Genomic DNA, 21765 nt, shown 5'->3' with positions numbered 1-21765 from the left:
AAGAAATTTATCTGCTGTAAGTGCCAGTTATCAAGTTGCACATTTGATTGCTTTTGAAAGTAAACTGTTCAGTGATTGTGAATTTGTTAAATGTTGTTTGTTAAAAGTTTTTGAAGAAATTTGTCTGGAGAAACAAACAATGATACAAGACATTAGTTTGTCTCGACAAACAATTCTGTGAAGAGTAGAAGAAATTGGAAAGAATTTGTTCGAAGAACTTTTGGAAAACATGAAACAAATGAAATATTTTAGTGTGACACTGGATGATGGTACTGGTGTATGTAAATGACACAGCCCAAATCCTTATCTTCATATGTGTAATTAATAATAATTTTGTATCAGTTGAAGATTCAGCTGATCTACAGAGTGCACATAGAACAACTACAGGTGAAAATCTTTTTGAAAATTTTTGCCAATCTATTGAAAAGTTAGGATTAAATATTAAAAACCTGGTGTCACAACTGATGGTGCAAAAAATATGAATGGTAAAAACATTGGGGTTATGGGTAGAATAACCAAGAAAATGATAGATGTCGGAGCTGAATCTGCGATTGGAATTCACTGCATTGTGCATCAAGAAGCACTCTGTGGGAAAGTATTGGATCTCCAACACATTATGAATGTGGTTATTTCAACTGTAAATTTTATAAGATCACATAGCCTTAATCACCCAATATTTCAACAATTTCTTTCAGAAATTGAAGCTGAATGCGAAGATGTAATTTTACATTGTGCAGTGAGATGGCTTAGTCATGGCAAAGTATTATATGATTTCTATTGCATCATGAAATTGATATTTTTCTGATAGAAAAAGGGAAACAAATAAAGCAACTATCAAATATGGAGTGGCTGTTTGATGTTACAATCTTACGGATATTTCTAGTCATTTAAATGCACTTAATTTAAAACTACAAGGGGAAGAAAAAATTGGTCTCCAGTTTGTATGGTGACATCAAATCATTTCTGAATATCTTGTTATCATTTAAATCGGTGGAGTAGGTGGATTTTTGGCTGTTGTAAAGGGATAAGTATTTTTAATTTTTACCGTATTCTTCATTAATTAACATACTACATTGTGTTTTACAGAGATATTATATAGGTTTAGTAGCATTTGTTAGCTTCTTATTTTGAATTTAATTAGAGATTTTTGGAAGTTATAACTCACACTGGCGCCAATATTGTTGAACTAGCTGCCATATTGTAGTTGATAAGAAATAGCGTAATGTATATATATTTCGAACTGATAGCGTAACACGAAGCACTGTATTAGGAATCTGTTAGCTTATTATAGTATTATCAATTAATCAAAAATATTATTAATCTTATTAAATTTCATTGTTAGTTAAATTGTATTTAAATGGAAATCATGACCCAGACTACAGCTGGGTCATGATTTCCATTTAAAGGCGCTGATTCTTCATGCATTAAAAATTGCAGATAAAGGAACTACTGGGTGGCAGTGATCAGAATGTACTGATGTGGGAAGCAAAGATCACAGACTAGTGAGAGTACTGTGACTCAAGGGAGAAAAGAAAGGGACGATTCTCCAATGTATCAGTCTCAAAAAATGTGCAGAATGCCGACCTTTCTAAAACAGGACATGATATAGCCAAGGAGGATGCCTTTGTGTGTGCTAGGTGTCTTAGAGTATCAAAACATTAGGTGCCAACTCAGCATTCTGATGGGCATCTATGAGAGCTTGAGGTGTATGGTAAATACCCTCGAAGAAATTAATATGAGAAGCCCATCAAGCTCTCAGCTGCCCAGCTCAGTGGCAGAGCTCACTCGTGCATCAGGTAGCAAAGAGGCCTGATGCACAGGAGTGAGCATCAGGCCTCTGTTTTCTGCCTTGGATCAGAATCAGGAGATGCCTGATTCTGATCCAAGGCAGAATGCGCTGGTCCCACAGGAACTAGTTATTGTTGGTGACTCTATTGTCAGGGAGACGGGGAATATACTATGCAAGAAGGATAGGTGGAACAGGGCCAGGGTATGTCTGCTAGGGGCAAAAGTTGATAATGTTGTAGAGCAGATATCATCTTTTAAGGGCAAAAAAGGTGATATTGTTGCACACGTTGGAACTAATGACCTTAAGAGTAAGAGATCTGCAGATTTACTCAACAAGTACAGGTCAACGTTGAAAAAAATGTCGCGAGTTAGGGTTGAATGTTAAAGTGTCTGCAATTCTGCCCAGACACGATAGGAGGGAGTATATGATGAGAGCCTTGTCGATCAATTCGGCCCTAGAGAGAGATTGTGCAAGGCTCAGGGGGTAGAATTATTTTCAGCCTGGTCTGTGCTTGTTGACAGGAGAGACTGCTTCTACAGGAATGGGTACACTTAAATAGAAAGGGTGCAAGAATATCTGCTGATGCTATCGAGGCAGTGTTAGTTGTGTCAGAAAACTGCTAGCTTGGGGGGGGGGATACACAGACTAAAAGGTTAACAGTGGCTGCAGGCAGAAGCAAAAGTGATTCTTGCACTGCTTCTATTAGAATGAGCAGCAGCCTAGAGAAAAAGGTAATGGAGATTTCCAGAACTGCTGGGAGTCATAGTGGAACAAGTAAATACATGGGCTCTGTTAGGGTGACTAAGAGTAGAAACAGGTGCATGTATACTTGCATGTACACCATTGCTAGGAGTATAGTTAATAAATTTGATGAGCTTGTGCTAGTCAAGACAGCAAAGGCAGATATTGTTGGAATATCAGAGATGTGGTGTCACACAGACATAAGCAGTGCAGAATTGGAATTTGGGGACTACAATATGTACAGAAAAGATAGACAGGAGAGGAAGGGAGGAGGGGCTATGCTGTTAGTGTAAGAAACACAAAATCTAAAGAAGTGCATCCAATTGGTGTTGGTGGACAATGCACTGTCGAGTCTGTTTGGTGTGACATAAGCACTGGGAAAGGAAAAATGCGAGTAGGTGTGTGTGTTATAGGCCTAATAAATCTGATGAATATAACGAACAATTGTGAAGAGAAATAGATTAGCCAATAAATCATAATGTCTTACAATGGATTTTAACCTTCCAAATATTGACTGGAACTTGTGGGTTGGTGACACACACACTAGCAAGACTTTTGTGGATTTATTGGATGGCTGTTTTCTACAGCAACATATTCGAGAGGCAACCAGGAGTAATACTCTTGATCTGATCATCAGCAGTGATTATTCATGGTGTTGTTGTTATTTGGTTTTTAGGAGCATAAGCAACTAAGGCCATATTGCTCCGGGAATATGCAGTGGTCATTCCCTGACCTTTCCGCATCCTTCGTATTTGGTGGTCACGGGCTTGAACCCCAGTCTAATCAAGAAGCGTGTGCTACGCACTGCTGCTCTTGCCCACCTGGCTACGAAGGCGCTGATTCTTCATGCATTAAAAATTGCAGATAAAGGAACTACTGGGTGGCAGTGATCAGAATGTACTGATGTGGGAATTACTTAAAGATGTAACTACCATCATGGCTAAAGAGAAGGGGTTTTGCTTTTGTAAAGGTGACTACAGGAGCCTCAGACAGTTTTTAAATTCTCGGAAAAGGTTATCAACTGATTATGCTACAAACGTTGAATTCTAAATGGGAAGCCTTCAGGGACTTAATTATGGAGGCTACTAGCTTTTCATTCCAACTAAGAAATACTGTTCAAAGTTTAGGCCTAAATGGATGTCAGATGAACTAATGAGGCTCGGGGCAGAGAAGAAAAATGTATGGGATTCATATGAAGTATCAGGTGATAGAGAAGCCTATGGCAGATATAAACTAGTCTGTAATCAAGTCACAAAGGAGGTCAGGCAGGCGAAGGCAGATCACGAGAAATCCTTGGCAAAAGATGCAAAGAAAAATAGCAAAGAGTTTTTTACTTATGTAAAGTCTAGAAGGAAAGGGATGACTCAGATTGGACCATTTAACATAGATGAGTTGACTATTGATGATAATGTTCAAGTAGCTGATAAACTGAATGAGAATTTTGCATCAACATTCACACATGAGGAGTTATTCAATGAGGGGAGTGCCAGATGTTTGTCAAACTCTAACAGGGAGCTAAGTGATTTTGTAATAACTGAGAGCCAAGTGGAGGAGAAATTGTTGAAGTTAAACATAAAAAAGGCACCTGCGGTGAACGGGATCTATCCAGTTATAATGAGGGAGGCAGCAGGAGGAAGTAAGCAAACCCTTAGCTATAATTATGAGAGCTTCCTTGGACTCAGGGGAGGTTCCCATGGATTGGAGGCATGCAAAGGTATCACCAATTCACAAAGGGGATTCAAAAGGTGACAGAGGTAACTACAGACCTCTTAGTTTAACTTGAGTTCAGGGAAAATAATGGAATCACTGGTTAAAGAAGCATTGCAGGATCATCTAGACAAGACTGCAGTAATAGTTAAGACACAGCATGGGTTTTGTTAAAGGGAGGTCTTGTCTGACCAATTTGATTGGATACTATGATGTAGTCACAAAGGAACTGAATGCCAAAAATAAATTTGATATCATATACAGCATTGGATTTCAGGAAAGTTTTGATACTGTTCCACGTGGAAGCCTGCTGTACAAATTGGAGAGGTATGGCATTAAGGATAAGTTGCTACAATGGATAAAGGGATGGTTGAGTGGGAGATGACAGAGAGTGGTAATCAATGGACACTGCTCTTCGTGGTCAAATGTCATTAGTGGAGTTCCCCAGGGTTCGGTATTGGGCCCATTGTTGTTTTGTTTATTTATCAATGATATTCATGAAGGTATATTAGGTTACATGTCCAAGTTTGCAGATGATACAAATGTTGGTAGGGTTGTTAATGACAGTAAAGACAGTATGCTACTCCAATTGGATCTAGATAAGTTGGGCAAATGGGCTGAGAAGTGGCAACTGAAGTTTTACATTGACAAATGCAAAGTACTGCATAGGGGTAGCAATAACCCAAGAGAAACGTACCAAATGTGTGGTACTAAACTCAGAGAAGGGAAAGTGAAAATGACCTGGGGATAATTGTGTAGTCAAATATAAAGTTTGCTGAGCAGTGCAGATGGGCTGCCAGGCAGGTCATGGAGTCTTGTCAATGATATATAGGAATTTTGCTAGCAGGGACAAGGAGGTGATTATCCCGTTATACAAGGCCACACATAGAGTAGAGAAGACGGTATGCTACTCCAACTGGATCTAGATAAGTTGGGCAAATGGGCTGAGAAGTGGCAACTGAAGTTTTACATTGACAAATGCAAAGTACTGCATAGGGGTAGCAATAACCCAAGAGAAACGTACCAAATGTGTGGTACTAAACTCAGAGAAGGGAAAGTGAAAAAGACCTGGGGATAATTGTGTAGTCAAATATAAAGTTTGCTGAGCAGTGCAGATGGGCTGCCAGGCAGGTCATGGAGTCTTGTCAATGATATATAGGAATTTTGCTAGCAGGGACAAGGAGGTGATTATCCCGTTATACAAGGCCACACATAGAGTAGAGAAGACGGTATGCTACTCCAACTGGATCTAGATAAGTTGGGCAAATGGGCTGAGAAGTGGCAACTGAAGTTTTACATTGACAAATGGAAAGTACTGCATATGGGTAGCAATAACCCAAGAGAAACGTACCAAATGTGTGGTACTATACTCAGGGAAGGGAAAGTGAAAAAGACCTGGGGATAATTGTGTAGTCAAATATAAAGTTTGCTGAGCAGTGCAGATGGGCTGCCAGGCAGGTCATGGAGTCTTGTCAATGATATAGCAGGGACAAGGAGGTGATTATTAGGGCTTGCAAACCGGTTTTATAAAACCGGTTAAATCGGTTTTCATATTGAGTTGTTAAAACCGAAACCGAGCTTCTAAAACCGGATTCGAATATTTTCTTAGTTAGCCCTCGAATATAGTTTTTTGTTACATGCATTTTCTTTTGTTTGTTCGTTTGTTTGGATCGTTCAACTGCTTTATGTTTTAAACATGTTTTTTAATTTATTTTATTTTATGTTTAGGTACGAATCTCATGGGCAAGTGGCCGAAATCTAGGAGGGGGTACCTTTTTATCTTCCTACCTGTATCATGGCATGATGCAGGTGTACTCATTTACGACTGAGTGAGTCAGTCAGAGCGATATCGTAAAAGAAAATGCTCAACATTTCTCCGTTCCATCTATCTTGTTCGCCAGGCAAGTTATGGAACGCACCTTATTGATGGTTACCCACTAGAAACAGATTCGCTGAATATTGCATCAAATTTAATCGTAGAAAGTTTTTTGCTTCTTTATTCCTATTAAATTTGCGATCAAATGTTCTTCAAAAAACAGCTTCACCAAATTTAGCTTTTATGTAATTTTGAAAATACAATAGATTTAATTGGGGAAAAAAAATTGCGAGTAAATAAATAAAAAATTTCTTTCGTGAAAATTTTGAAACTTGCCTCGTTTAGACTCTTCATTCAGTGCTTGCGGGAGTGACGCATAGTATTGTGCCTTTGTTATCTTCAATATTTTTATTTAAAATTGTCGGTGATATAAATTCCTACTAATTAATATTTATTACTCTTAATATGTCTAAGATGAAATCAAATGTATGGAATTATTTTGCTCGAAAAAGCAAAGATGAAGCACAATGTTCAGAATGTCAGAAGATAATGAAGTCGTCTGGAGGATCTACATCATCTTTGATGTTGCATTTAAAGAAAATGCATCAGATTGACATTAAACAAGATAACAGTGAATCTCCCGTAAAAATGGTAAGAACGTTAGAAAACTTTATCGTTAAAAAATCTAGGGAAGAAGAGATTTCAAATTAGATGGATTTTCTTTTAATTCAATTGCCAAGAGTGAGTTTATACAATCAAGCCTTCAGAGAAATAAATACGATAAATGACCATCAGCCTCAGTGAATGGAATTAAAAATATGGTTGTGAATTATTATAAAACTAAGAACGAACTCATTCATCATTTCAAAAATTCATTGGTTTTGAGTGCACGGTATTCATCGACTCTAGACGAATATACGTCTATACAAAATAAAAGGTATATGAATATAAATGTGCATTCAAAAGACAATCATTGGTCGTTAGGTCTTATTGAGATTAATGGTTCACTTGACAGCAGAAGAACTGAGGAAATTGTGAATGGACACTTGAAGGAATTTGGGTTGAACTTGGATGAGGATATTGTTGCCTGCACCACCGATGGAGCAGCAATGATGATTAAGTTTGGCAAGCAAATTACGCCTAATCATCAACAATGTATAGCCCATTGTATACATCTGTCAGTTATAGATGTACTTTATGAAAAATCAATCAATTATGGTGCTACAGTCTCTGAGTCTCCCAAAGACAATGAAGAAAATGAAAATAATGAAGAAAGTAGTGATGATGAAGATGTTGAAGAAAGACAGCAAGGCATGCTTTATCAAACCGACTTTACTGATGACATCATTTATTTCATCAATCCAATGGCCAATTAGCACAAAGTATTAACAAAGTCAGAAAAATTTGCAAGCCTTTTCGCAAATCGCCTACCAAAAATGACCAACCCACAAATTCCAGTCAATATCTGGGAAATTAAAATCCCCCATTATAAGACTCTCTGATTTACTGGCCCACTCTATTTCCCTGTACAATATCTTATTATACTCATCAGAGTCATTAGGCCTAAAGCACACACCTATTCTCAATTTTGATTTCCCTATGCTTATGTCACACCAAATTGACTCGACACTGCCCTGTCCATTGATGTCAACTGGCTTCACTTCCTTGGACTTTATGTGTTTCTTAACTAATAGCATAACCCCTCCTCCCCTCCTGTCCTGTCTATCCTTTCTATACACATTGTATTCCCCAAATTCCAGTTCATAAAAGGCAGATATTGTTCCAACAATATCTGCCTTTTATGTTTCGAGCAATACCTCAAATTCATCAAATTTATTTACCAAACTCCTAGCATTGGTGTACACGCAGGTATACATGCACCTGTTTCTATTCTTAGCTACCCTAACACAACCCATGTGTTTCCTTGTACCGCAATGACTCCCAGCAGTCTCTGAAATATCCTGCATCTTGTTTTTCAGGCTTCTGCTCATTTCAATAGAAGCAGTGCAAGAATCACTTCCACCTCTGCCAGTGGCTACTGTTAATCTATTAGTCCTTGTGTAATAGAGGTGTATAAAGCCTTGAATGGTTTGAGCATGCTCAATGCTGATGGGATTCTTCCTCTAGCTCAGAATAATCACCTGAGAAGGCATAAATTCAAATTGAGGAAAGACAGATGTAGGATAGACGTGCGGAAATTTGCCTTTAGCCAGCGGGTGGTTGGTTGGTGGAACAGACTTCCATCCCTTGTAGTGGCGGTTGATAGCCTAAATAAGTTTAAGGCTCAGCTGGACAGGTATTTTGAACGAACAGAGGGGTGAAGTGGAAGTGGGTTTTTTTTTTTTTTTTTTTTTTTGGCTGATGCTGCATAAACTTGCTTTCTTGCATCAAATGCCTCTACTAATGCTAATGCTAAAATTATTTTTTGCATCCAGTTCCTTTGTAACCACATCATAATATCCTATCAAATTTGTCAGACAAGACTTTCCCTTAACAAACCCATGCTGTGTCTGAAGTATTGCTGCAGTCTTGTCTAGATGATCCTGCAATGCATCTTTAGCCAGTGACTCCATTATTTTACCCGGAACAGAAGTTAAACTAACTGGTCTGTAATTACTCGTGTCACCCTTTGATCCCCCTTTGTGAATTGGATATACATTTGCACATCTCCAGTCCGTGGGAACCTCCCCTGAGTCCAAGGATGCTCTCATAATTATGGCTAACGGTTTGCTTAGTTGCTTTGCTGCCTCCTTTAATAATATTGGATAGATCCCACCCTCCCCAGGTGGATGGGACCTTATGTTTAACTTCAAGAATTTTTCCTCCACTTTGCTTTCAGTTATTACAAAATCATTAAGTATCCTGCTACAATTTGATAACCTTCTGCCATTTTCAAACCTTAATAATTCCTTATATGTGAATGTAGATGCAAAATACTCATTCAGTTTGTTTGCTATCTGAGCAGGATCATCAACAGTTGAACTATCGATGTCAAGTGGACCAATCAGTTTCATCCCCTTCCTTTTGGAGTTTATATAAGTAAAGAAATCCTTGCTGTTTTTCTTAGCATCATTTGCCAAGGATTTCTCGTAATCTGCCTTCGCCTGCCTAACCTCCTTTGTCACCTGATTACAGACTAGCTTATATCTGCCATAGGCTTCTGAGGTCACCGAGACAGGTACAGGTCACTGTTGAAAAAAAGCCGTGAATTAGAGTTGAATTTGAAAGTGTCTGCAATTCTGCCCAGACAAGATAGGAGGGAGTATATGATGAGAGCACTGACGATCAATTCGGCTCTGGAAAGATTGTGCAAATCTCAAGGGGTAGAATTTTTTTCAGCCTGGACTGTACTTGTTAACAGGAGAGACTGTTTCTATAGGGATGGGATACACTTAAATAGAAAGGGTACAAGAATATTTGCTGATGCTATCGAGGCAGTGTTAAGTGGATCGGAAAACTGCTAGCTTGGGAGGAGACAAAGACTAAAAAATTAACAGTAGCCACTTGCAGAAGTGAAAGAGATTCTTGCACTGCTTCAATTGGAATGAACAGAAGCCTGAAAAACATGATGCAGAATATTTCAGAGACTTCTGGGAGTCATTACGGTACAATTAAACACATGGGTTGTGTTAGGGTAGCTAAGAATAGAAACAGGTGCATGTATACTTGCATGTACACCAATGCTAGGAGTGTAGTAAATAAATTTGATGAATTTGAGGTACTGCTCAAAACATCAAAGGCAGATATTGTTGGGATATCAGAGACGTTGTGTCACACAGATATAAGGAATGCAGAACTGGAATTTGGAGAGTACAACATCTACAGAAAGGATAGACAGGATAGGAAGGGAGGAGGAGTTATGCTATTAGTTAAGAAACACGTAAAATCCAAGGAAGTGAAGCCAGTCGACATCGCTGGACCGTGCAGTGTCGAGTCAGTTTGGTGTGACATAAGCATTGGGAGATCAAAATTGAGAGTAGGAGTGTGCTGTAGGCCTAATGACTCTGATGAGTATAATAAGAAACTGTACAGGGAAATAGAGTGGGCCAGTAAATCAGAGAGTCTTATAATGGGGGATTTTAATTTCCCAGATATTGATTGGAATTTGGGGGCTGGTCACTCACACACTATCAAGGCTTTTGTGGATTTATTGGATGATTGTTTTCTACATCAGCATGATCACGAGGCAACTAGAGGGAGTAAGACTCTTGATCTGATTACCAGTAGTGATTCTTCATGCATTAAGAATCTGCATATAAATGAACCACTAGGTGGCAGTGATCACAGTGTGCTGAAGTGGGATTTACTCAAAGAGGTAACTACCATTAGGGGTAAAGGGAAGGTTTATTGCTTTCGTAAAAGCGAGTACGATGGTCTGAGTATTTAAATTCTATACAGTGGGACCAACTGATGATTTTACCAACAGCAAATTCAAAATGGGAAGCATTAAAAGAACTTATCTTGGAAGCTACTAGGCTTTACATACCAACTAAGAAATATTGTTCAAGATTTAGGCCTAAATGGATGTCAGATGAACTAATGAGACATATGGTAGAGAAGAAAAATGCATGGGATACATACAAATTAACACGTGACACAGCCTATGGTAGATACAAGTTAATCTGTAACCAAGTTACAAAGGAGGTTAGGCAGGCGAATGCAGATTATGAGAAATCTTTGGCAAGGGATGCAAAGAAAAACAGCAAAGAGTTCTTTACTTATGTAAACTCTAGAAGGAAGGGGATGAATCAGACAGGTCCACTTGATATCGATGGGTCAACTGTTGATGTTCCTGCTCAGGTAGCTAACAAATTAAATGAATATTTTGCATCAACATTCACACATGAGGAGTTATTCAGTGAGGGGAATGCCAGAGGTAGGTGTATTCAACTCTGGCAGTAAGCTAGAGAATTTTGTAATAGCTGAGAGTAAAGTGGAGGAGAAATGAAAAGTAAAGTGTTGAAGATAAAGACAAGAAAGGCACCTGGAGTGGATGGGATCTATCCAGTTATATTAAAGGAGGCAGTAAAGGAAGTAAGCAAACCCCAGCCATAATTATGAGAGCTTCCTTGGACTCAGGGGAGGTACCCACAGACTGGAGTTGTGCAAATGTGACCCCAATTCACAAAAAAGGATCAAAGGCTGACACAAGTAATTATAGATCTGTGAGTTTAACTTCTGTTCCAAGAAAATTAATGGAGGCACTGGCTAAAGAAGCACTGCAGGATCATCTAGACAAGACTTCACTTATAGCTCGGACACAGCATGGTTTTGTTAAATTCTTGCTTGACCAATTTGATTGGATACTATGATGCAGTCACAAAAGAACTGGATGTAGGGAATAACTTTGATATTATATACTTGGATCTTAGAAAGGCTTTTGATACTGTTGCACATGGAAGACTGCTGGACAAATGGAGAAGTGTGGCACTGGAGGCAAATTGCTGCTATGGATAAAGGGGTGGTTGAGGGAGAGAAGACAGAGAGTGGTAATCAATGGACACTGCTCATCGTGGACTAATGTTATCAGTGGAGTCCCTCAGGGTTCAGTGTTGGGTCCATTATTGTTTTCTGTATTTATAAATGATATTGTTGATGGTATATCAAGCTTAATGTCCAAGTTTGCAGATGATACGAAGGTTTTCAGGGTTGTCAAGGACATTACTGACACTATGCTGCTGCAACAGGATCTGGGAAGGTTGAGCAGATGGGCTGAGAGGTGGCAAATGAAGTTTAACATTGACAAATGTAAAGTACTACATATAGGAAACAGCAACCCCAGAGCAATGTATCAACTCTGTGGTACTACACTGACAGTTGTAGAGAATGAAAGGGACCTGGGGGTGGTTGTGCAGGCAGATATGAAGTTCTCTGAGCAGTGCAGATGGGCTGCAAGAGTAGCTCATGGTGTATTTTCAATGATATATAGGAATTTTTCTAGCAGGGATAAGGAGGTGATTATTCCCTTGTATAAGGCAATGGTCAGGCCACACCTAGAGTACTGTACACAGGTCTGGAGGCCTCATTTCAGGAAGGACGTAGAGCTGCTGGAAAGAGTACAGAGAAGGGTAACAAGATTAGTGAATGGAACAAAGGGGTGCTCTTACAAAGAAAAGCTTAAGTTTTGCAAATTACAGTGTCTGGAGACTAGGTACCAGCGAGGTGATCTGATAGAGGTGTATAAAGTCTTGAATGGTTTGAGCATGCTCAACGCTGATGGGATTCTTCCTCTTGCTCAGAATAATCACCTGAGAGGGCATAAATTCAAATTGAGGAAAGACAGATGTAAGATAGACGTGCGGAAATTTGCCTTTAGCCAGCGGGTGGTTGGTTGGTGGAACAGACTTCCAATCCTTGTCGTGGAAGTTGATAGCTTAAATAAGTTTAAGGCTCAGCTGGACAGGTATTTTGAATGAACAGAGTGGTGAAGTGAAGGTTTTTTTTTTTTTTTTTTTTTTTTGGCTGATGCTGCATAAGCTTGCTTTCTTGCATCAAATGCCTCAAATAATGCTAATGCTAATTTTCAAAGAATCGTTGCCTCTCGTTATTACAATTACTTTTTGAAGAGTTTGAAAATTGATTTGATGATATAAGATCCCATGAAAAAGACATAAGGTTGTTTGAGAATAAATTTTCTTCTATGGCTGAAAACTACAATCCCAATTTGCAACTTAAAATTATTGATCTTCAAGCCAAAACATGGTTCAAAAATAAGTATATGGGCTGTGAAAATAAACTACTTGAATTCTATAAGGCTCTCCTATCTGAATATTTCCTGCTAATAATAATAATAAAAAAATTCACAGGTCTATATTACTTGTGTCAGCCTTGGATCCCCCTTTGTGAATTGGGATCACATTTGCACATCTCCAGTCTATAGGTACCTCCCCTGAGTCCAAAGAAGCTCTCATAATTATGGCTAAGGGTTTGCTTACTTCCTTTGCTGCCTCCTTTAATATAACTGGATAGATCCCATCCACCCCAGGCGCCTTTCTTGTGTTTATCTTCAACAATTTCTCCTCCACTTTACTCTCAGTTATTACAAGATTATCAAGCTTACTGCCAGAGTTGAATTCACCTATGGTATTCCCCTCCCTGAATAAGTCCTCGTGTGTGAATGTCGATGCAAAATATTCATTTAGTTTGTTAGCTACCTGAGCAGGATCATCAACAGTTGAACCATCGATATCAAGTGGACCAATCTGATTCATTCCCTTCCTTCTAGAGTTTACATAAGTAAAGAACTCTTTGCTGTTTTTCTTTGCATCCCTTGCTAAAGATTTCTCGTAATCTGCCTTCGCCTGCCTAACCTCCTTTGTAACTTGGTTACAGATCAACTTATATCTATCATAGTCTTCTGTGTCACGTGTTAATTTATATGTATCCCATGCATTTTTCTTCTCTGCCATATGTCTCATTGGTTCATCTGACATCCATTTAGGCCTAAATCTTGAACAATATTTCTTAGTTGGTACGTAAAGCCTAGTAGCTTCCAAGATAAGTTCTTTGAATGCTTCCCATTTTGAGTTTGCTGTTGGTAACGTCATCAGTTGGTCCCACTGTAGAGAATTTAAATACTGTCTCAGACCATGTATGCTTAACTTACAAAATGAGAGCTCCAGTTATACATGAGTAAGAAAAACTATTGTGAAACTTAAAACACCTTTCTTGCTATATTTTCATTTTCCCATTAGTCTGAGTATCCTTTGTTCATACACCTAACTCTTGAGGAAGAGTGGTAACTCTTTCTCAAGAGTTACCACTTTTATTCTTTGTGTTTATTTTTCATGTTCATGCTTACTTGTTTTCCTTTACCTTTGCAGCTTGCTGGAGATGTTATGGTTACATAATATAATGATATAACGATATAATGTGAACTAATAGGAGATCATTCAAATATGTTTGATATGTTAAATGTATTAACCAATTTATTAAAAAGCCAGTTCTGGCTTTTAACACAACTGTCAAAATGTCAATGACCACAGCCTGAGAAATTTTTAATATTTAGCAAAATATAGTAATTGATCTTTAATAAATATTAAAGATTAATTACTATATTTTGTTTAATATAATGTATAGGAAATATGCATGAATAATTAATATTGCTTACATTTGCAGCACTTATCCAAAATAACTGATTTGGTGTATAATTTAATCCTGGGAGGAGCAATTCATGGTTATTGTTTGCAACCCATTCTTGATATGCCTGCAAAACAATAACCATATATAACATCAGAAGTCATCATATGATAATGATGACTGCCATATACAAGACTGATAATAATCATTTCAAAAATAACTTATATAGAGTACATATGCTGAGAATATATAATTTAAAGTATTAATTTAATTATTAATAATACAAGGAACTTATAGTATTAATTTATTTTTATATTTTTCAATTTCTTTAGGAATTTATCCTTTGGTTTTTAATAGCTACCACATTATTCTTATTCATAACAAAAGGGTAAAGAATTTTACAAATTCTCTGGATAAAATATTTGATTCTGTTCTTTCTCAGAAAATCTTGGCATTTTTCAAAAGGCTAATTGTTCCCCAGCAACACAATTTTTGGGAAGGTGAATCTGTTTTAATCAATCCTAATTTTATTAGAAGCATAACACTTCACTGTACGAGATGTAACAAAGTAAATAAAATATTTTAAAAGAGTTAATTTAACTGCTCTACAGAGATTACAATTCACATGGGAAAGGTTTTGAATTTGATTAACTAGGTAGAACTGAATAAATTCCAAAAATAACAGTTTGCCATACATTACAGCCCATTTTTCTAGGGCCCTTCCTTTATGGCTTAATTATAGAAATAAAAATCAATGTACTTGAATAACCTGCTTCATCTTATATGAGTGTCCTACTTGGGTTTGTTCTTCTAGGTGGTTTGGAAAAGATACTGCTTGATAATACACTCAAGCAGTGTCTTTCCTCAGTACAGCACACAGGGATATAAGTTTGGATGCCTTTATAGTCCTTGAGGTTGTCACAGACATTCTCTCAGATATGCCAGACAAGCTGTACTTGCTACCTGGGAGTCTAAAACGCTGATGGAACTGATATTCGGGTGATACTCAAGTCAAGTGGACCCAATTTCAGCAAAGTCCGGACGGTCTGTGACAGTCAAATCCTATGCTTGCACCTTCACGATGGTTGGAACTGTTAGTAATCCTGGGTATAACCTCCATGCACAAGTACATGGTGGGTGACCACCCAGGTGTGAACCAACGTAAATAGGGGTCGAGGTGTGGCGCCCACACCACATGGAGGAACGGCGCCCCCTCTATGTTACCAGGCAGTACTAGGTGGTAGATGACTCTCATCAACCGGTAAAATACCACCACTTTGCTTATTGGAGGCTTGAAGTGGTGGAACCCATGTTTAGTCTCTAGAGCTAAGTTCCGGTCAACCCTTCCCTATCTCTTCCATCATGCAGTATGATTGATGACTTTTGAGGTTATGATGAACGTCGTGGCGAGATCCACTATTTCTTACATTATGAGGGTACAGCTCTAAAACAGTGTTCGCAGGCCGGCCGCTAGTTAGTACACCGGACCGAACCTATTGGTAACTCTCTAGGAGGCTTCCAGATCGGCTAGTGTATAATCTTGCTACCTCTACTCTGCCAGATAGTGACTGGGGAGTATTGTCGAGGCCACGTATGTCAAGGATCTGGGTATATTCTTACCAAGTATATATCATACCAGAAAATTTCATTACTTCATACAGCATATCCCACCCAATTTTTCTTACTATTGAATACACCATGAATTGTCAAACTAATAGTGCAAGCTTATCTGCGAAAGGATCTAAACCACCCAAGCACTTCCCAATTCATTTCACAAATATACGTGGTCTCAATTCTAATCTCAACAATGTCCATTTCCACTTGCAGTCTGCCAAACCCCATGTACTTTTTCTGACAGAATCTCAGTTATCGATTGATTCAACTACTGCTCATCTCAGATGCCCAAATTATTCGCTGTATGAATCCTTTTGCCTCCAAGGTGGTACTTGTGCATATGTCCATTCTGATATTCCTTCTCAGAGACTTGGCAATTTGGAATCTCCTCTCTTTGATCTTCTCTGACTTAAAATCTCTCCACCTCATTGTGTCAAATTCATCTGTTGTCTCTACCGTTCTCCCAACTCCACTAATCACTTGGAGCTCTTTGGCTTCCTCTCTTTGCAACTTGACTTTCTCCAGTCCAAATTTCCTAACAGTGAGGTAATTTTCCTTGGTGATTTTAATGTTCACAACTCTAGCTGGCTTCCATTTTCTAGTCACACCGACCCAGCTGGTCGAGATGCTGAGGCTTTTGCAATTACTAATGATCTTGCACAGATTGTTCATTTACCTACAACAATACCGGACAATCCTAATCATACAGCCAATACGCTTGATCTTTTTCTCACAAACAACCCTTCTAAGTACACGGTCGAAGTGAAAGGTCCTTTAGGCACTTCAGATCACAACTTGGTGATTATCTCTTCTGCAATGGAGCCTTTACCTCATGGCCATTCCCAACCTCGTGTTGTTTGGCATTACAAGAATGCAAAATGGGATGACCTGCGAGACTTCTTTTCTTCTTTTCCTTGGTCGGATTGCTGTTTCAAAACTTCTGATGTCAATGTTTGCTCAGATCGTGTCAGTGAAATTATCCTTGCAGGAATGGAATTCTTTATCCCACAATCCACTTTAAAATCTCGTCCTTTATCTAAACCTTGGTTTTCTGATAAATGTGCTAAGGCTGTTCAAGAGAAGAATGTTGCATATCGTAATTGGCATGTTTCTAATTCTTCAGTTTCATTTTCTGCCTACACCAAAGCTCACAACAATTGTAAAGCAGTTTATTAATCAGTCCACACTAGAGTTTGAACAGGCTAAGAGTAGAAAACTTTCTTCTTGCCCTAATGGTAGCTGAGCATTCTGGTCCCTTGCCAAAGCAACTTGGCAAGGGCTACAACTTTTGCCCATCTTTGCTCCCACCACTGTCCAAACCAAATGGTTCTGTTGTCACTTCTGCCAAGGATAAAGCTGATCTGCTAGCATCCCATTTTTCTTCCAACTCATATATTAATGATCTTGGAAAAACACCTCCCACCATTCCCAACACGCTCCATTCAATAACTCCTGTGGTCTTCCGACAAAAGGATGTTAGAAGGATTTTGACGAATCTTGATGCTAAGAAAGCTCCAGGTCCCGATGGTATTTCTCCACTTGTTCTCAAAACCTGTGCTCCTGAACTTACTCCTATTCTTTGCTGCCTTTTTTCACTTTCTTATTCCACAGGTGTTTTTCCTTCTGCTTTGAAATTTGCTCATATCCAGCCAGTTCCTAAAAAGGGTGACAAATCTCTCCCATCCAATTATCGTCCCATTGCAATTACTTCTACTCTTTCTAAAGTAATGGAGAAATCAATTAACTGCCAACTCTTAAACTACCTAGAAACCTTCAATCTGATCAACGATCGCCAGTATGGATTCCGTCAATGTCAATCCACTGGAGATATTCTGGCTTATGTTATCCATTTATGGACTAATTCAATGGAAAGATTCGGTGAAACACAAGTAGTTGCTCTTGACATCTCAAAGGCTTTTGATCGTGTTTGGCATAAAGGTCTTCTAAACAAGCTTCCATGTTATGGTTTGCCAACTGTTTTTAGTAAGTGGTTATCCAGTTTTCTCTCTGATCGCTCACTGAGGGTGATGGTAGATGGCTCTCTGTCTTCTAACTTCTCCACTAATGCCGGTATCCCCCAAGGTTCACTTCTTTCCCCCACTCTTTTCCTCTTGTATATTAACGACTTTCTTCCATTGACTGGAAATCCTATCCATAGTTTTGCCGATGATAGCACATTGCATTCAACTTTCCATTTTGAGAAACCTTGTCCTGCTCAATCAGCTTCAACTTCTCGAAAATCTGCTACCAATTCCTTAAATGCCAATCTTCAGGTAATTCTCCAGTGCGGCAAAGACAACTTAGTTGATTTAAACTCTTCTAAAACTCAGTCTTGTCTTATATCTCGCAAAAAAGGATTCTTCTGCTCCTATGCTTATCTTTAGTGACACTCCGATTTCTAGGCAAAATGATATATCTCTTTTGGGGATTACCCTGACTTCTAATCTCTCTTCGCACAAGCACATTACAAATATTGCTTCCTCTGCATCTAAAAAACTTGGTTTTCTCTTTCGCTCTCGGCGTTACTTTTCTTCCAAACAGCTGCTCACTCTGTATAAATCGCAAATCCGCCCTGCCATGGAATATTGTTCCCACATCTGGGGTGGTGCCCACAAAACCTCTATCAGGCTTCTTGATTCCATTCAGAAGAGGGCAGTTAGGTTAATTAATGATTTATCTCTAACAGAGTCTCTCCACTCGCTTTCTCATAGACGCACTGTTTCTGCTGCATGCCTCTTCTACAGATACTTCCATGGGCACTGTTCTTCTGAATTGGCTTCTATAATTCCTGCTCTCTCTTTCAAAACAGTCCGAACACGTGCCGCCACCAGCCAACATCCATTTACTGTCCAACTTCAAACCCACAGAACCAACTTTTCATCTTCCTCATTTATTCATTCAACTGCCGTTTTCTGGAACAACCTTCCTTCATACGTATTTCCTGAAAATTACAATCTACAGAAGTTCAAGTCCAATGTCAACAAATATCTTCTTTCGTCTTCTTAACCTCAAACCCAAGCACGGTACTAAGTACTGTAGGTTCTAATACCTCTCGTGTTTGGGGTTCATATAAAAAAAAAAAAAAAAAATTATTCAGGGCTGGAGTGTGAAAATATGATCCCTAAGGCAAGAAAATAAAATGTCTCCTTATTTATAGTTCTTGCCTCTAGCCAGAGACAAAACTATAAATAACCAAAAATTCCATCTCTTCTCCCCACCTCTCCATAGCAACAATTAAATGTTTCTAGAACAATTAAATTTCCTTACAAAAATATTACCTGAGGCTGTCTCTTCAAATCCTGTTCTATTTTAAACTATGAGAATTGATGTTTAGTGGTAGTGCAATATATAGGAAACTTTCAATGATAACTTTACAGATTGATGAACAAAACTGTAAAAAGACTATTATCATTTTATAGTTGCATCAACAGATTTGAACAATAGTCTTTTCACGTCCTAGTAATTTAAGGCACATAGGTATGTTTTGTTAGTATTTACTATTTTGTCTAGATATAAAAAAAAAAAAAAAAAAAAAATCACCTATTCAGTGATCTGTAATTAAGGAAAACGTGTAGTCCAATCTGGTACAATTTTTTTTTGAATGGGCAGATTTTGTAGTCTTCAATACTCTTGGTATTAGAATTTTTAAAGGTTTTTGTATAATTTGGCTTAATTCCAGGATTTCTCACATTACAAGAACATTATTTTAACACATCCACAAACAAATCACATTAACATACCCTAAAAGCTTCCTTTAAACCACCATTGTCAGCAATATTTTCTCCCTGGGTATTGATACCATTTACCTATTATGAAAGAAAGTGAAAGAGAATTACTTCCTCATTGATATTATCAGAATATGTGAAATATATATTTCGCATATGCTGATAAATGTATTTCAAATATATGCTGATATATACTATATATACAACTCAAATTTATCACATATGCTGATAAATATTATCAGCATATGTGAAATGTGCTGATAATATTTAATCCATACAGGTTATCAAAATACATTCATTTCACATCTCCATATAATATTAAAATAGTATCCTCAAAAAGATTCTACTAGCAACATAAATAGCTACATGTTAGCATTTAATATGTAAATACTATTTACATATTTAACAATTAAATACATAAATAGTATTTAAACATGAAACACAAGGGGGTACAAAATGTTTTTCCCCTGACCATGTTGTATGTGGCCGAGGAGGTTGAAATTTGAAACATATTATTATTATTATTATTATTATTATTATTAGCTGCATGGTGCAAGGAAGCCTGAAGCTTATGCTGCACCAGTCAAAAATTCCCGAGTTACCTAAGAGAGAGAGAGAGAGTCAGAAGTAGAAGTAGAAGGGAATCACCAAGAAAGAGAAGAATGATGATATCCAGCTCAGGACCCTGGGTGTGCCAAGCCCATACTCACCAGATGTGAGCCCCTGGGGTTATATATTTCACATAGGCTGATAAATATATTTCAAATATGTGCTGATATATGTTATATATGCTTGATTATCCTCAAATTTTTTATATGTGGCAACTGAAGTTTAACATTTGAAAAATGCAAAGTACTTCATATGAGGCAGCAATCCCAAAGTAATGTACCAACTGTGCGGTACTACACTCAGGGCAGTAGAGAATGAAAAAGACCAGTGGGTAATTGTGCAATCTGATAGGAAGTTTTCTGAGCAGTGCAGACAGGCTACCAGAGTAGCTCATGAATTCTTATCAATGATATATACAGGAGTTTTGCTAGCAGGGATAAGGAAGTGATTATCCCCTTGTATAAGGCAGTGGTCAGGCCGCACCTTGAATACTGCATACACAGGTCTGGAGGCCTCATTTTAGGAAGGATGTAGAGTTGCTGGAATGAGTACAAAGAAGGGCAACGAGATTGGTGATGGGAACAAAGAGTTGCTCTTACCAAGAAAGGTTTAAGTTCTGCAAATTGCAGTATCTGGAAACTAGGCACCTGTGAAATTATCTGATTGAGGTGTACATGGCCTTGAATGATTTGAACAAGCTCAATGCTGATGGGATTATTCCTCTTGCTCAGATTGCATACTTGAGGAAGCATAAATTCAAACTGAGGAAAGGCAGTTCTAGAATAGATGTGTGGAAATTTGCCTTTAGCCAGCAGGTGCTTGTGGAAGTTGATAGCTTAAATAAATTCAAGGAAAAATTGGACAAACTTTTGGAGCGAATGGATGGGTGAAATGGGAAGGTTTTTTTTTTTTTTTTGGCTGATGTTGTATAAGCTTGCTTTCTTGTGCCTCCACTAATGCTAATGCTAATATATTACTCCTCTCTCTAGTTAGCACCCAAAGCAACACATTTCTCCCATCTTTTGCAGCACTTCCTTATGCCATTTTTATAGAAGCTCTCACTTTCCTCTTGGAACCATGCTTCTGTCAAAGAAATTGCCTCTGCATTGTCAAAAAAAATGCTTTCCGTGCAAGAATGAATTCAGCTGCAGAAAGAGGAAGCAGTCAGAAGATGCCAACTCAGGGAATGAGGTGGGTGTAGCAAGATATGAAGTCCTAAATTCAGGCAAGACGAGTGGTTGCAACAGCAGTGTGAAAAACTAGTTTAGAAGTGTTTTCATCTTTGATGGAAAAAAAAAATTAATTGTTGATCAATGTAATTTGTTCATTTTCATGAAGCAACAGCACACCTTTGCTGAGCATTTGATGTTGCTGTTCCTTAATTGCAGCATGTACTGCTTCAGTAAGTTTCTGCAATAATTATGCATTGATGGTAGTACTTTTCTCCAGTTAATCTATGAGAACAATGCCCATCTCATCCCAGGAAACTGGTAGCAACACCTTCCCTGCAGATGGTTGCACTCTGGCCTTTTTGAGAGTCAGCGATGATGAATGTTTCCATTATTTGGAAACATGTTTTATTTCTGGGTCAAAGTGATGTATCCACAATTTATCCGTAGTCACCAATTGGGGGAAAAAATAGGTCAGGATCACTGTCACACATGAATCAATTCAGCAGAGCAGGC

General features: G+C 38.2%; 1 protein-coding gene across 3 annotated transcripts in view; it reads right to left on the bottom strand.

Moving 5' to 3' along the window:
* LOC150079288 (neprilysin-2-like) overlaps window positions 1–21765 on the bottom strand; it is a 527224-nt gene that overhangs the window by 20456 nt on the left and 485003 nt on the right. For 2 of the 3 annotated variants that reach the window (XM_090383670.1, XM_090383669.1), the window contains exons 18-19: window positions 19487–19552; window positions 14164–14259 (exon numbers count right to left, since the gene is read on the bottom strand). In XM_090383670.1, coding sequence (XP_090239796.1) covers window positions 14164–14259; window positions 19487–19552 — 162 coding nt within the window. The remainder of the gene's footprint in view (window positions 1–14163; window positions 14260–19486; window positions 19553–21765) is intronic. The other variant, XM_090383671.1, reaches the window with a different exon arrangement.

Source organism: Mastigoproctus giganteus, chromosome 10 (genome assembly GCF_048544385.1).
Source record: "Mastigoproctus giganteus isolate SK-2022 chromosome 10, ASM4854438v1, whole genome shotgun sequence".
In the NCBI taxonomy this organism is placed as follows: domain Eukaryota; kingdom Metazoa; phylum Arthropoda; class Arachnida; order Uropygi; family Thelyphonidae; genus Mastigoproctus; species Mastigoproctus giganteus.
This window is presented reverse-complemented; position numbering and strand designations above follow the sequence as displayed.